Source organism: Rousettus aegyptiacus, unplaced genomic scaffold (genome assembly GCF_014176215.1).
Source record: "Rousettus aegyptiacus isolate mRouAeg1 unplaced genomic scaffold, mRouAeg1.p scaffold_m13_p_2, whole genome shotgun sequence".
NCBI lineage: Eukaryota > Metazoa > Chordata > Mammalia > Chiroptera > Pteropodidae > Rousettus > Rousettus aegyptiacus.
Window position 1 is genome coordinate 73,907,481 of NW_023416295.1, and position 17,309 is coordinate 73,924,789.

Consider the following 17,309-nt stretch of genomic DNA (forward strand, 5'->3'; position numbering starts at 1 on the left):
TTTGAAATATAATTTATGGTATATTGATCTTGTAATCTACAAACTTGATGAATTCCTTTATTAGCTCTCATCACTTTATAGGAAAATTCTTTAGGATTTCCTATTTACAAGATCATATTATATGTCAATAGATATATTTCACTTTTTCCTTTTTTAATCTAGATACTTTTTATTTCTTTATCTGCCTAATTGCCTTGTCTAGAATCTCCATCATAATGAATAGGAGTCAAAAGTAGACATCCTTGTTTTATTACTGATCATAGGAGATTAAACTTTTAAAATTTTATTTTTATCTATTACAGCTGACAACCAACATTAGTTTCAGGTATAAACATTCTTTAAAGCAATTTTTTTTTAAAGCAAAGAGTTATTTTGCACTTTATAAAATATCTACTTGCATCAAAGGAAAAAAGAGTATAAACATTGATTCCTTAATTAAAAAATATTTGTTTAGAAGTTTTATTTACTTTCTAATTTAAGACATGTTGCTCTTTATTTCAATTAAATAAAAAGGAAGTTGTGCATGGATTTAATCATGGGCCCTTAATTTCTCCCTTGAAAAGGGTGACAACACACACTACCTTTTCTGGAAGGTGTCGGAATCAAATTCGTAGATATTAGGCTATAAGGCCCTAGTCATGTCTCCTGTCATTGTCCATTTCCAATCACTAACAGAGAAACCCTGACCCTATATCTGCACATAATTCTGGGTAAGAAATACAAGTATATGAAACTGTTTGACTGGTTGATGTCCTGGAAATTTTATCTCACTGTAATTTAAAAAACTAAAGTATAGATAACTCATAGAGGTGAGGTAACCCCAAATTCGAAAGTATCTAAAAACAGTCCTTCACTAAAATATGAATAATTCCAATGAATATTATTTATCTTTCTCTAGTGTTATATAGGAAAGATGCTGATGGAACCAGATGATACATTTATGTTTATTAAAAGGATAAATGAATACATAAATAAGTGAACCACTGTTCTAATGTATCTCCCTTCATTAAGTGAGTTCTTAGACTGAGTTCCTCAACCATTTTCAGTAGCAGGATACTCTCTTCAAATAAGATCTTCTCAGGTTTTGTTTTTGGTAATCATTAAATTGGTCAAGATTAGCAAACAGAGCATAAGAGCTAAAGCTAATAAAAGACTTGGAGACAAGGGTATACCCTATATACCCTGCACAAACTAATAAGCAAACAATAATGGTTCCATATATTGTTGTTCAAGGAAATAACTAAAAGCAGTATTTGCTGTCTTCATTACAATATTTTAAGCCAATGACATTTGCTTAATAGTTTTCGGGATTAAATACTAATCATTCACATAAATCCCCCCTGTGTAGACACCACTAAAAAATAACACCATGTGAATGCTTCTAACACTTGAGAGAAGTTAAAATTTTTCATTTACATGTCTTTAAAAAGTTTAGCTCAAAAATATAACAAGCTTAACACACTGTGGTAGGTTGAACAATAGCCCCCAAAGATATCCAGGTTCTAATGTCTGTAAATGTTACTATATGTCTCAAAAGAGACTTCATAGTTGTAATTAAGTTAAGGATATTGAAATGGGAAGATTGTCCTGAGTTATCAGCACAAACTGGGTATCCATAAGTGTTCTTAGAAGTAGGAAGCAGAGGAAGATTTGACACAGAAAGAGGTCAGGAGACACTGAAGCGGGATGCTATACACTGACTTTGAAGAAACAGGAAGAGGTCATAGGCCAAGAAATGCAGCTCTAGAAAGTGGCAACAGCCAGGAAAAAGATTATACCCTAGAGATATTGAAGGGAGCATGGCCCTGACTACACTTTGATTTTGACCCAGTGAAACAGACTTTGGACTTCTGACGTTTAGAATTGTGATAAAATAAAATATCTGTTTTAAGCCATCAAGTTTGTGGTTTTGTTACAGCAGCCATAGAGTACTAATACATATATGTACATTAAAATTCTTTTTACACAAGTGTAGATTTATGTTCTGCATTTTGATATAAATTATTGAGTACATATGATAAGCTAACATTTTGTTAGGTGTTTTTCATGATAGAATGATGAAGTAGATACAGACCCTTCCTTAGGAACACACACCCCTTCATGGAAAAATGGACTGGCAATAACAGAGGTAAGTAAAATGAGAAGCACTGGGACCGAGAGCCTATATCTTGATAAGGAACATAACGCAGATATGCTCAGATTCTAATGGGTTATAAGGGTTGAGGGAGGGCTGACTGGTAAGACTAGCTGTTATTTCCCAGAAGAGGTGACATTTCTAATGCAAGTCCAAAAGGTTACTAGGAGTCAACTAGAAAATCAGGTTTCCTCAAGTGATGATTTGAAGACTTTTCCAATGTCTCAAGAAACATAAGGATGTAGAGGATTCAGGAAACAAAACTCGCCTGGCAAAAACTGCAGATGACTAAAACTTTTCTACTTCTTCCTGCAAGAGACAGTGGGATATAATTACTCAGTCCCTTCTGTGTGATGGACTTATGAGAACAGCTGACAATATGTTAAAAAAAACTTTGTCCTGTCTTTGAGACCCACATATTTTTTTCCAGGACACTTTACAAAATGTTCTTTTAATGACCTCAGTTAATAAAGATGTAACTTTCAATCTCTGAGCATGCTCTCTCAGCCTGGACAATATAAACTTGTCCACATGTAGTAGTTACACCAATCTTTCGATAATTTAAAATTGAAATCATACGCAGAAAATATAAACTTTCTAAATGTATTAAGATTAAATGCACATATTTCCAGTGATTGCAAATATGTGAAATGATATTCTTTAAGTCACAAAGAGCTTATTTATTTAGCTTTGTCTGCTATCTATATCTCCTTATGTATAACAGCATAATAGAGTTAAGCTACGAATGCTAGGTTATTTTTGGGTGAAATATTAATGAAGATATTTAATTAATTGCCTATCAAAATCAATCGTGTTTTATCTGGAGTAAGACATAAAACAGATTGTATTTTCACTTTATAATTCGATAGATAAAAGTTAATTCACACAGTTATCACTGGATCACTTGGAAAATTGTTTTTCTACTTTTTCTATTCTTTCAAAAACATTGCTCATCCACTTGTAGCAATGTAATTTCATTTTCTCTAATCCCAAACTATATATCAAGGGAAAAATAGAACCATGTATTCTATAGAGTTTATCTCACCACGTATTGCACATCTGACTTGTCTATGGATCTGCATTCATTACACACAGATGTTCCACCTAAAAAGCTATTTAAGCACACACATCCCATCTGATGATTGCACTTATATGAGATCTAGACTCCTTTGCTTTGCTCCACAAGACCCTGCCTACTTCAACCGCATTTCACACAACTCTCTCTTCACTCCCTACATTCAATCACAGCCTTCCTTTGCTTTTGCCAGAACTGCTTTCCTGCTTTACAGCCTCTGGATGTGCTTTTCCCACTGACTAAAATTATCCTGTATGTACTTTTCACATGGCTGCCAGCCTTCTCTTCAATCCTCATATCTAAAATTCATGTCACGTCACCAAGGACTTCCCTAAAATCTATCTAAAGATTTTTCTATTGAGCATTCTAAGTGCAAATCAAAACTTGAAATTCCTTTTGTTTCCATCCTCAACTGGGCAGTAAACTGCACAACTCCCTAATTTCTTCATAACTGTATATTCAAATCATAAAAGAGGACCAGGCTTTTATGTACACAGCAGGTATTCAATATACAAGTTTTTTTTTTTTTTTAATCAAATGTAAATAAGTAAACCAATGTGGATGTGACAACAGCATCATGGTGGCATAAGACATTCCTCTTTTTTCTTACCTTTATATAGCAACTAATTAGACAACCATTACCAAACAAAAGTGCCTCTACACATTATACTGAGAAACCTGGAAGTTTTTAGTCCATCTGTGCATCTGAAAATAAACAAAAGGATCTCAGGGGAGGCTCAAAATACATGGGAATCAGCAAACTGGCCCACTCCCACTTGCTGTAATCAGGAAAGAAAGAACCTGCAGAGTACAAAACTGGGCAGATATCCATAAGAAAGAGAATTTTTGAAAGTCCAGATTGCCTAAGAGGAGAGAGAATCCAGAATCCCATTGAAGTGGGATAGAGAGGAGTTTGGACACAGAGGAGAGAGAGGAAGTTACCAAAGTAGATTTTCCCAGAGTGACTAGGCAAGGGACTAGGCTTTTGAGATATGGCTATCTGTCTAGCAGAGGAGGTAGAGAGCCAACCCTTATTAAACTCTTCCCAAAAGTTTGAAGATGAGAGAACACTTCCAAAATTATTCTACAAGGTCAGCACTATCCTGATACCAAAACCACTACAAGAAAACTATAGACCAATATCACTTATAAATAAGATATAAAAATGATAGGTATATAGTATGATAGAAAAACTAATTATTACTACCTTGACTATCATTACAGTATAAAAATGTATAAAATTAGCATGTTATACATCTTAAATTTACACAATGTTATGACAAATATATTCCAGAAATTTACAATATATACATATGCATGAAAAAACAAAGATTAAAGTCAACCACCTTTACTTCCATAAAATGGGTCTATTACTTGCATGTGATGTGTTCAGTGTTTCTGAAAGTCAAATCACTAAAAACAATGCTGTATACTAATCTGGGAACCAGAGCATGATGACACCAATTTAAAAAATCATGAATCTTTAAATTGCATTCCTATAATGACACAGGTATATCTTAAATGAAGACAAGCTAATACATTAGCAATAAAGACAAACTATCATTTACCTGACTTGAATGTTAGGAATAAATTTAATTTACCATTTCTCATATTATTGAGAAAGCTTATTAAAGACTGATGACAGAGATGAAAATTGATAAATTTTTCTCCAGAGTTTTCCATTCAAACACAAATTCTCTCTTTTTATATCATCTGTAAAATTCCTAACTTTAGTTGTTTAGAGCAGGAAATTCAAATTCCATTGCCATCATCAGTCTCAGCCTATTCCATCACATTTACCCCAACTGTATTTAGTTTTCATTCTTTTCTCTATTCACCTGCATCTCAAATTCTCCCAAGTTTCAAAGAAAAGGGAGGAAAAGAAGAAAAGAGACAGTCTTCTACCTGGTATCTCACAAAACTCTCCCGGCCTGCCTGTTTTCTTTTTATATGGTTTTATTCTATTTATCTGGTTCCACTTACATGTTGTATAGTAAAATATTTAAATTATCTTTTTCCTTGGTATTTTGTAAACTGTTTTAGAAGAGATTCAAGGCCTGATCTTTATTTATATATGATCAGAGCACCAATAAACACCACAAAACATGTTCATTTGTATTGGGCTTTGGCTTTCTCAGTGAAGCAGAGCAACTGCGCTGCCGGCAAACAGGTGATCAAAGGTGAAGCACAGAGTGAGGTGAGTCAAGGATCCAAAACTCTCATTCCAGACAGGCAATGAGACATGGATATGTGCATTTCATATGCCCACATTTTACGAGAGGCAGTGTGTTATTGACAAAGGAGAACTGAAGCGGCTATTAAATAACAAAGCTACTAATTCTAGACCTTGGACAAACCTCCTGGGCTGTATGTCAGTGTCACATTTGTTACTGCTCCATCCATCTCCTTACCAGAGCTGCTGCAGTAGGAGGGGTCAACAGGTCTTCCATTTTTATCAGAACAGGCTACTGCTCGAAAGCGCGTGCCTTCTCCACATTCTTTGCTGTCTCCTTGTACCCACGATCCTCGCTGAAGTTCCCTTCTGCCTTCAGGAAGAATGCAATCTGACCAATTTCCATAAGGTTGAGATATAAATTCATCACAAGGACATACTTCTGTTTCCACTAGCGGGTACAGGTCAGCATCCTGGCATTTCTCTTTCTTCCTGCTTTTTCCTGTTTCAATAAGAGACATTACTATGTTAATTTCACAACTGCTGTTTTGTTAAAAGTCACTCACATTATTATATTTAAAAGCTCTTAGAATATTAAAACTTAAAGTTTTTTGTTTTCACTCTTTTATGCATGGAATGATGTCCTAGGACAATAGAAGCAACTCCCAGAGTAACTGTGAAATTCAAGTCAGTTTGAAAAAAAACGTTTTCATGTTGGAGAGAGGCACAAAATACTCAAAAAATGCTTGCTACAGGGGCTCAAAAGCTAGAAAACTCTTATTTATTCTCCCTACAATTTGCTGATAAAAACAAATTGATTACTTTGTCTCCATTTTTCCTGAAATTGATGATTGCTAGGAAAACCAACAAAATAGTGTAAATATTAACTTTTTTAAAGTGACTTTTTAAAATCAGAGTTTATTTATTCAAGGAACAAAATAATATCCTCCTGTACAATGGAGTGAGGCTAAGTGTCACCCGGGGTATGGCAGAACTTACTTTGGTTTCCACTATCAGGCAGCTCACAAATACTGGCAGAAACAGATGGAAAGCAATGCTTAAATTATATTAGATAATTTTATCTGAGAAAAAAGCTATTGCTCCTACTTTGAGAGACCTTTTCGACTTAAATATTTTAGAATCTGACTTTACTGAATGACTTTGATGGACTTTTTAGCTGCGGTCCCACTTTGAATAATGATAATGCAGAGTCATTTTTCACAGTTCTGATTAATTGATAATCGTATTTAATGGATTATAAGTCAGCCTGTAACTTGATTCAACTTTGCTGTCAACATGCTTCCTCTAGATTTCTAAAAATATTCCTGCATTCAGAAACACCATTTTTATTTCCTCATTAATGGGTCATTAGCTGAAGTTTTGGTTAGTTATTTTTTTTACAAAATAGGCAGCTTTATAGACCTATTTCTAGTCTTTATGGCTGTCTTACAAATACTGGATATAAGCTGAGGCCTGGACTACATTTTTGTTGTCAGTCTGCATTACACGCAACAATTCTACACTTATCTCCTGATGATTTAGTCTTTGGCCTTCCCTGATGTTTACTGCCACAACAAAGATTCCTCCAGTCCTGAAATAACCTTGCACTAGCTTGAGCCACACCACTGTCCCTCTGGGAAAATGTATTCACTTGCCTCTACCACTGGGGGCACTTGCTGAGAATACATTTGAGAAGCACAGTCTCTGTGAGGGCTGTTAAGAATTTACTGGTTGAGAGATACATCAGTGGTGGTGACTGGCTCCTTTCTATCAGTATTTAACATGGCCAAGTCTCTGGTGCTTCCCAAACATTCATAAAATACTATTATCTCTATCTATTCAATTTCCACTCTTTTCTCAACACACTTAACCCTGGATTCTGAGTCTACCTATTGCTTGAAGCTACTTACTCTTTCCAAAGTAATAAAACAAAGCCCTGGAATATGTTTTACCCCTTATCTTCCAGACTTGGTTGTTCGATGATAGTTCAGAGTGTTGACTTCTCCATCCTTCCCAAGTTCAATAGCACACTTTACCATTTTGCCCCTCGCCCCTACCCCCAAACCACCATGATTGCTCTGGACGCATCTTATTTGTTTTTTAATTCTCCCTCTGTACTTCTTTTCACTGATGAGAAAGCTTCACTTCTCTTTTGATCCTACATTTTCATCCACACACAGATTTTAAATAATCATCTACATCTCTTAAATCCCTCGTTACTGTCTTCAGCCTAGATTTTGTGCTCAAGTTTCTGACCCACAAACTGGAAATCCATAGCTAAAGGATCAAACTCAACCTGGAAAAATCCATATTTATCCTCTTATTATCACAATCCTTCTTTCTCCTTCTGCATTTCCCAGTTTGACAAACATGACCAAGTCAAACACTGGAATGTCATACTTGAATCATTCTTTCTCCTATCTATATCTGTTTAATGGCAAAGATCTATTATTTCAAATATGTAACTATTTCTTGAATTAGTCCATTGTTTCCATTCTGACCATTAGTTCCCGTCCAAATCTCCAGCTTAAATCCTGCAACACTTTCTTCCAAGATCTTATTGCCCCTGTACTTTACTCCCTTTATTCTATTCCCCACACTGTAGCTGAGACTAGCTTACAAAAATGAAAAACTGATCACATCATTCATCTGTTTTAAACTCTTCAGTGACTTATAGTTAATGGAATGAAATCCAGACTCTTCACCATGGTTATCAAGGATCCATTGGATCTGAGCCCGTTAGTGTCTGCCTCCTACCTATGCTGTACTATTCTGCCTCTGGCATTCATGGACCAAAAAAAAAGGGGGGTACTGTAATAAATTCCTAACTGGGCAGTTCATAGTGGGTAGGCACACCCCAGGCCTATAACTTCTTTAGTGAAAAGTTTTTAAGTCTTGTGCATAGTTCTTGTGCATCTGGGTTAACACACATTTAGAATGCCAGAAGTAATACCCCTGGAAGGTGTAACCACCTTTAAGAAACATATAATCTTGTAATCTAAGGTGTAACCACCTTAAAAAACATATAATCTTGTAATCTAATCCCTGTTTTGCTTTCTCTCACCCTCATGTAATCTTCCTTAAATCACTTCCTTAATTTCAAATGCATAAACGAAACTGCAAAATTGTTATTCTCCAGAGCATTTGAGAACTGATTCCTTAGCGTATGTTGTCAGTTTCGGCTCAAATAAACCCTTAAAATTCTCTACAGTTTTGGATGTTTCTTATGTCCACACACATTACAAGCTAGTCATACTAAGTGTGAACAAAAAAACAAGGGGGTTACTTTCCTTTGGAAAGTAACCTCACAGAGCAATCTGATTACAAATTTCTAAATGAGTAGGTTATAGTGGGTAGTCATGCCCGGGGCATATAACTTCTTTAGTAAAAGGCTTATCTTTGCCTTAAGCAAGCCCTATCCATTGTTTCTGTGCATCTAGGTTAATACCCCTTTGAAAGGCCTCTTTTCAGACCCCTCCTTCTAAAGGGTGACCATCCTCAAGACAGCACACAAACTCTTTAACTACATCTTTTAATCCAGTCCCCTCCTTGCTTTCTCCTACTTTCCTGTAATCTTCCTTAAATTCCCTCCTTAAAATCCAAATGCATAAAACAAGCTACAAACTGTCATTTCTCAGAAGCATTCTCCTCAGTCTGAGATCTTGCTTCCAGTCATATCCTCTGTTTGACTCAGATAAACTCATAAAAATTCTCTACAGGTCTGTATATTTCTTACATGGGCATGAGCATCTTTCAGGTCCTAGAAATTACTCATTTGGCATCTGGCCTTTACACAACCTACCCCAGCCATTCTTCTATATAATGAATTATTTAAAATATTTCATATAAACAACTGCTTTAATTACCACTAAGTCTAAAAAAGGTGTTGATCTAGTTTAGGCACAACACATAGAACACAACATTCAGATATTTAATTAAAGCCTGTTGTTAAAAATGGAGAGAGAAAAAAAAATACTCTAGATGGTCCCATATTCAATGGATCATTTGTATTTGGGTCTATATGCTTCTCCATGTTTATCTGTGTTAAAGAGTCATACCGTTTTATGATCTAAGTCTGTGCCTTTTATTGTCATTCATGTTATGGATTGCTTATTATGTTGACTATCAAATCACACAAGAGAAGGCAAAATACAAGCATTATATCACGATGTCTTCAGAAGTTGAAAATTTCAATTCACTACATTTTTAAAACAATGATACTAAATCATTTTTCTTTGACAGATTTTTTTCTCATGTATTTAATGAAATTGACCAGTTATGTGTCACTTAGTTATTAAGATGAACAATAGATCAATTAGCTAGTTAAAATCACAGCAGTTAATAATTTGAAAAGAAATTCTAAAGTTTTAGTATGAGTAATTAGTAGGATAGTTTGTAGAAAATGTTCAACAGTTCTTCAATATCTGCATAAAAAGTATATTTTAAATAAAAATTTAACTTATTAAATTTTTGACTATTCATAATAAACTATGTTGGTTGTAAAATGAATAAATATCCTAGGATTTTCAATATTTTCCTTTCTCAGTTTGTAAGTACAAAACATCATTAGTGAACTTTAAGACAAACCGGCCACTAATTAAAAAATTTTCCCCCTCTAAAGAATATTCTTCCTCATCTCAAAGATATGAACAGAGTAACTAAGATAATGTCTTTTAAAGCATTATATATGAGCATGCAAACCAAGTGTCACTAAGTTGCCCCTTGAACTTGATATTATTCCTGTCATACACATTGTATCCTATTACATTATTTCTCTATAAGAAATGTTTCATCTTTGAAATACAAGCAGTGTTCCATAAAATTATATATACACAGCTTTTTGTAGGAAAGAACACAAAGTTCAGCATATTTTAATGTTTCTATATGTGATTATAAATTTCACCTACACTTATGAATAGGGTCCTGATTTGTATGCAGAAATTCTGTTAAAGACTCTTACCCATTAAGTTAATCCATTAGAATTAAATTTAAAACAATCTCATAAGCAATTTATTCAAACAAAGGGGTTTTGAAAACAAGAGAATTAGCACTTGAACTGCTGATAAGAACAAATAGTCATCTGTGTTGAGTTCTTCAATGTCAACCCAATCTTATTAACCCATGATCATTTGGGCATTTTTTCCTCTGCTTCTGCATTTCCTGGATTGTTTTCAGCATATACAAATGTATATAAAATTAAGAGAAGTTCTGGCATATTTACCTGGACAGGCAGTAAAATACACTACAGCATCAATTATTTGTATATCACAGGCAAAAATTGCTCCAGGGCCTCAATTAAACTAGTAATTTGCTTTAATTTCTATTAAATTTCATGTATGTAACCAGAATCAATAATTCAATAATATACACAACTTGATTTTTACCTTGTACTGCTAAAATTTTCAAAGGTGAAATTGCTATAAGATAAGGGCAAAATACAATGATCTAAGTTAGATATACCTTTGATGTGCTTTACAAATTAGTAACTGCTTTGAACCTCGAGAATTCCTGGCATGACAAACACCAGAAACTTAGCAATTAACCACTCCAGGGAAGTCAGTGAATATATTGTCATTTATGGCTAGAGTTTATAAAGCTGTATAGAGAACTTTATAGTTATAGAACGGTTCATATCTTTCATTATTTTCACAATAGTAATTGAGTGGATAGTATGTGCTAAGCATAGGCACAGAGGATATATAATGGCAGATATGGCTGCAGCGAGAGAGAGACCTGACACAATTTCCTGTTCTTCTAGAGCTTACATTGTCCTTGGAGAGTTCAGGAGTGCATCGCTTGTCTGAAATCATGGAGTGAAAAGCACACATTACCTGTGAGTTGTCGCCGTCTGCTTCGGGTTGTTTCACAATTTGTGGAGCAAGGAGTAAACTTGGACCAGCCAGTAAAGGTGCAGTCATCTCGACACGGGATAGTGCATTCTTGCACAAGGGGAGGCATGCCATTTGTCTGCTTGAGGCATTCGGTCATTTCTGCTGACTGGTTATCATCAGAGATACACGATATACCTGAAAACAAACAAATAAACAAAACAAAACACATACACATACAGGTAGGTTATTTTGTTATAATTTTGATTAAGTCAGCTGCTGCTGGTTCTTTGATAAAATAGCAGAACCCCAATGTTTGAAAATTTAGTTATCGTTGTGATTGCAAAAGGTATTCAACACAGCTACTCTTATTTCTCTCTGGAAATTAAACATTTCAGTGGAGATATTTGAGAATTTAATTGGTTACATTATTAATCCAAACCCCAAAATGACGGCAACCAAAATACCTTTCAGTAATTTATATATGTGATCTCTAGGGATGATGTAAAACTAGAAAAGAATCTGTAAGAGTGAATAATAGGACAAAGAAAAGGACAAGTGTATACTGCATTGTGTGTTCATTACCCAAAGTTAAATCTCCTTCAGTCACCATATATCTGACCCCTTTACTCTTATCTATCTACCTCTCCCTCTCCCTTACCTCTTTCCCTCTGGTAACCACTAAACTGTAACTCTATGAGTTTTTGTTTCTTTGTCTTGTTCATTTGTTGCTTTCAGTTGTATATTCCACATGAGTGAAGTCATATGGTTCTCGGATTTTTCTGTTTGGCTTATTGGAAAAAGATATGGTACATATACACAACGCAATATTACTCAGCCATTAAAAAAGATGAAATACTGCCATTTGTGACAATATGGATGGATCCTGAGATAATTATGCTAAATGAGGTAAACATTTTTGAAATTTTGCTTTTTTATTTGATTCTCTGGACTAATGATTTATTTTATTCAATTATGAATATTTTTGTGCATCTTTCATTTGTCCTGATTAATTGTGGATTTTTTATAGATGTATCTTTATATTCTCAAGAATACTATTTCTCAGTCTTGGCACTACTGACATTTTAGATTAGACAATTTTTTTTGTGGGTACGTGAATGTCTCTTGTGCATCTAACAGGCACCTACCTGTCAGATGTTGGTGGCACAAACATCATTCCAGTTGAGAAAACTAAAAATTACTCTAGATATTGCCAAACTTTGCCCCCTTGAAAACTACTCCCCTAAACTGATCCTTAACCATGGACATCTATGTGAATACAGAGTTATTATACCAGCATGACTTCAGACTTATTATACTAGCATCTCTGGGGTAGAAATCTCAGAATATTTATGTTGTAAGTGTTCCAGGTGGTTCTGATACAGCCTGTTCACTCACTACCCATATTTGGTGCCTTTGGACATGGTGGGTATTAGTGGATACTTGCTGAGTTCATTATTGTAAAGAAATCATAATATAAGATCATTTTTATTATAGTCCTTGAAAATCTACCGAGTTATAAGAAATAAAGAGAACACAGCTTAGGGTGAATGTTATTAAAATTCTATATATAAACTTCTCCAACACGGGATAAGTATACACAGGGGTTCCTTTCAGTTGCCCATTTTTCTTATATTCTGAATTCTTTATTCTGAGCACAACAGAGAACAAATCAATCTGAACACCATAATAGCATTAGATAGCCAAACCTATAATGCTTTAGAACCAAGGAATTGGCTAAGATGATAATGGATGCACACACACTATTTCCCAGTTTATAAATCTGTACTGTGGCAGGTGGGGCTATTCATTCATTTTGAATAGTTTTGTTTTTAGCTACATTCTAGTAATAAAATCCATTGCACATCAAGCCAACATCACCTGCATTTTCTTTGTCAGGAATATTACAGTCATTAATGATGAATACAGCAAGATACTTTCTCAAGTAGGGTACAAGCAAATGTTATTTGAATTGCATGGTAACATAATTTGGAGTCAATTTAAGGGACTTTCATCATGCCAAGTTATTTTTTCCCAAAGTGGTATGCACTGAATAACATGAAGATTTGTAAATACTTTTAAAAGCATTGCTATTTGACATTTGATAAAAATTCAACGATATTTTAAAGTTCTACAATTATCTAAATAGTACACTGGGTTTATGAATGTCAATATTGAACTATTTTTCATTAATAAAGGAGAACATAAGAAATTAAAGCATAGCTATATCGTATGATGGAATTAACAGACATTGTCAACTGGCATGAATGCAAATCTAAATCCAAACATCTGGGAGTTATGTGAACTGAGATGCATTAAATTACTTCTACTTTATTCTTGTCTCTAAAATAAGTATAATAAGAGCACTACGACAAAAAGTTGTGAGAATTCTTAACATAGTTTCTCACACATGTCAAGAGCTCGATAAATGCTATCAATAATCATTATCCATCATATTTGTTTATACATTTGTTTTAAATTAATCAGGCTATAGTGCTTCTACCAAGTAGATATGGACATACTCTCACTCTCCATGCCTCATTTCTTCCTTGGCTACCCTCGGAATTTGACAGGTGAAGCTATGGAGAAAACTGTTCTTTAATCTTCACCTGATTCTGGTACTACACTTAAAATCACTGTTAGTCAGCCAATATACCAGCTATGCCCTGAACACATTCACTGTATTCACAGAGCTGTGTACAGCATATCAGAACCATCACTGATGCAGTACTACTGATTTAGTAATCAAATGGAAATCCTGGAGGTCTCCAAGTGCCACGAAATACATTCAAAGTTGTAGCATGAAATTTGGCAACAATCACATTAATCTGAAGTCCGCTGCTCTTTGTTACTACTGGTGATCGAATAGCCCAAGGGTGAGTGGCAACTGACACACTTAGAGATCATGCAATCAGCAGTTTAGGCTAAGCATTAAGGTTTTCAGATTTCTTTAAAATTTTAACTTTAAGTATAAAAAGAATAACAAAACAAAAACAAACTCAGATACAGAATAGTGGTTACCAGAGGGAAAAGATGGTGGGGGAGCACAAAGTGGGTTAAGGGAGTCAAATGTAATGGAAGGAAACTAGACTTTGGGTGGTGAGCATGCAATAGAGCACACAGATGTCAAATTATAATCACATATACTTGAAAATTATGATGTAATTAACCAATGTTATCTCGATAAATTTAATTTAAAAATAATTACTAGAAATAAAAATATGAATAAGTTAAACAAAACAATTTCCTTCTTGGGAATGTCCAGGTATAAAAGGAATTATTTAATTAATAAAGTTTTGATGAATGATGGGTATTGAATTATAGTAGAGGGCAGGAAAATACTGAATAGCAAGGACTGGAAAAACAGCAAAGGAATGAAAAGATACATACATAGAGAAAATAAAAAGTGAAGACATTTAGATAAACTAGGAATAACTGGTACATATAAATAATCTAGCTTCCAGGAGGCTAGGGTAGTGGCAGTGACAGGCAGGTAGATAGAAGATAGTAGTACAATATTACCATTTCCCAAACAGTGATAACCAATGGGGAAAACGAGGCATAGAAAGGATAAGTAGGTAGTTCAGTCTTGAACTGAAAGGATACATAATTTGCAGTCAGGAAAAAATAAGCCATTACAGAGAATTTATCTGTCGGACATGTGCTGCTTACTTGAACTCTGAGTCTGGGTCCTTTGTATCATAGCAAATCACTTGCAGGCCATAATCTAGAGAAAAGATTTCTCTTTTGGTGCTTTTAAGTATTTAACATACTGTCACTATTCTGGTGGGAAAGATCTTACTATCGGGAAAGGGAGAGGCAACTACTATTGACCCTTCTTGTCATCTATTCCTACCTGAACTGAATTGTTTAAGATGAGTGGTTCTTTAATGCATAATTATATTTTATTTATTCAACTTGAAATACCATCCTCTTTACTGGAGGAAAATTGTACTCCCAGGTAAAATTAGTTCAAATAGCTCCAGAACAATCTCATTATTGCACACTGTTTAAAATTCTAGCTATCTTAAGGTCTGGTCAGAAAGCTCGAAGAGTAGCCCCCGGGACAGCTGGATATTCTTGTTGCGAAACAATGGAGAAGCAAGGGGTTGAGCCAAACCACTCAGACAAGAGCTCTCAGACAGGAACAGTTACCTGGTAAATGGATGTACAGGGTCATCTAGAACCCTCTAAAAACCTCCGTGAAGCCTGAGGTCACACTTTCCTATTTGTGGTGTCTACTAATGCACATAACAGATATAATTGAGTTTAGCAACTTCATTTTTCTTTTAATTACACAAACTGAGCCATGAGAAAATTACCAAAAAGGGGAGAAAAGTTACTAATTGCTTTCCTGTTATCTGAATTTCAGTTCTAATGGCATGGGGAACAAAAAAAAAAAAAAAAAAAAGCCCTGACACAAAATGTATAATTAAGAATTTAGCAAAAGAAACAAGGAAAGACTTGTATGAATTCTCAGTGTGTCTCATGGTTAATTTTTTTAAAAAAAGAACTGCTGTTCATGTGGAATCGTTAGGCAGGCTTCTTAGGCTTCAATGAAGACTAAAATCAGCAGATTATTAACTATTGCTAAATGGTCTCTTTGCCCCATCATCTCTAAACTCCGATAGTCAGACATGCCATAATAAGTTTGTCTTCTCAATTATATGAGGAGGGCAGGGGTTGCCAGGCTTATGATAAGAAACTATAATTTCTGCCTGGAAGACTAAATAAGCGATGTAGCCCGCACTTCAAATCTGTCCACGCTCATCACCTTCACCAAGGACACCACATTACTTTCCTAAAGTTGCTCCCATCCACAGTTCGATTCTAATAACTGACAAGAAAGGATAAGAAAACTTCCTTCCAAGCGGTCATGATCTCCAGGAAATAGGGGTGACATGCTACAAAGATAGAAAGACTCTATTAGTTTCCCATCCTGCAATTGTAAACTGTTTCAGGTGAGGTATAGAGCTCAATTTACATCCATGTGCAGGAGCAGAGAGGGCAGGCACCAACTGCTCAGCTAAACCAACATTTAGACAATCTGTTCTACATGTCAGGCCCTGCTCACAGAGATGAATTTCACTACTGTTAGGGTCCTGCAAGAGCACAGACCTCGGGCACTGGGCAGTCAGAGGAGCCTTCGTGGAAGGAGTGACACTTGAAGAATGAGTAGGATGTGTCCAGTGACAACACGAGCAAAGCCAGGAGCTTGGCACACCACGCACCTATGCAAAAAAACAAACAGTGGGATGGCTGGCTTCCTGCCCTTGCTCTACACACATGTAGAACTCTTTAATTCCCCTTTGCTAAGACTTGTAACATTTATAACTACTTGTTTCATTATCTGTGTAGCGAAGTTACTAATTTAATGACACTATGCCAGGCTGTCCCTAATATGTGCGGAGTTCAGTGTCAGAACACAAGAAGAGGTCACAAATCACAAGTTTAAACATGAAGAGTTATAACTGAAATTAACGAATGTGTAATAGATTGGTTTTATTTTCCTACCTTAACATATATGTCTTCTTAATGATTTGGAAAGCCAGGTTCTAATAAAAATTCTGGGATAACTTGGAGTTTCAGACTGGAATGTGGCCAAAGACTGTGGGCCTAGCCCTGGGTATCTGGTCTGCTCTCTCTCTTCTCACTCCCAGCTGGGTTCTACTCCCCAGGAAAGATCTTCTTGCACTGTAAGCGGGCACTGCAGTTAATCCCCAAAGCTCAATTCACACAGTGGCCACCCCCTATCTACCCCTCAGTCCTGGGGTGTACACATAGATAATGTAAGCTTTCTTTAGAGGTCACACACAGAGAAGAGATACCTGCATTTCCTTCGAGATGGCTCAGATCCATTTAGGAACAGAGTATCAAGGTCCTGAGGAACAGATCGAGTTTAAATTGGGGGCGGGTATGGGAAGCATGGGCTCTGATGGAGAATCTCACCCAATGGGAAGGAGCAGAACTAGAAGGCCGGAGAAGGGCCCTCCAAAGCATGGAAGCCAGGGCAGGCCTCCTCTTGCTGAGTCTGAGATCTGTACCCCACTCCAATTATTTCATTAAAGAATGACATAATCATTCTTAAGAACTGCCTTC

The 17,309-nt window shown here is 35.5% G+C and overlaps 1 protein-coding gene across 6 annotated transcripts in view; it reads right to left on the minus strand.

The window, feature by feature from the left end:
- The window catches only part of THSD7B (thrombospondin type 1 domain containing 7B), a 1,079,084-nt gene that overhangs the window by 212,188 nt on the left and 849,587 nt on the right, over nucleotides 1-17,309 (minus strand). For all 6 annotated transcript variants that reach the window (XM_036237409.1, XM_016145417.2, XM_016145415.2 and 3 more), the window contains 2 exons: nucleotides 11,214-11,408; nucleotides 5,621-5,884 (listed from right to left, as the gene is read on the minus strand). In XM_036237409.1, coding sequence (XP_036093302.1) covers nucleotides 5,621-5,884; nucleotides 11,214-11,408 — 459 coding nt within the window. The remainder of the gene's footprint in view (nucleotides 1-5,620; nucleotides 5,885-11,213; nucleotides 11,409-17,309) is intronic.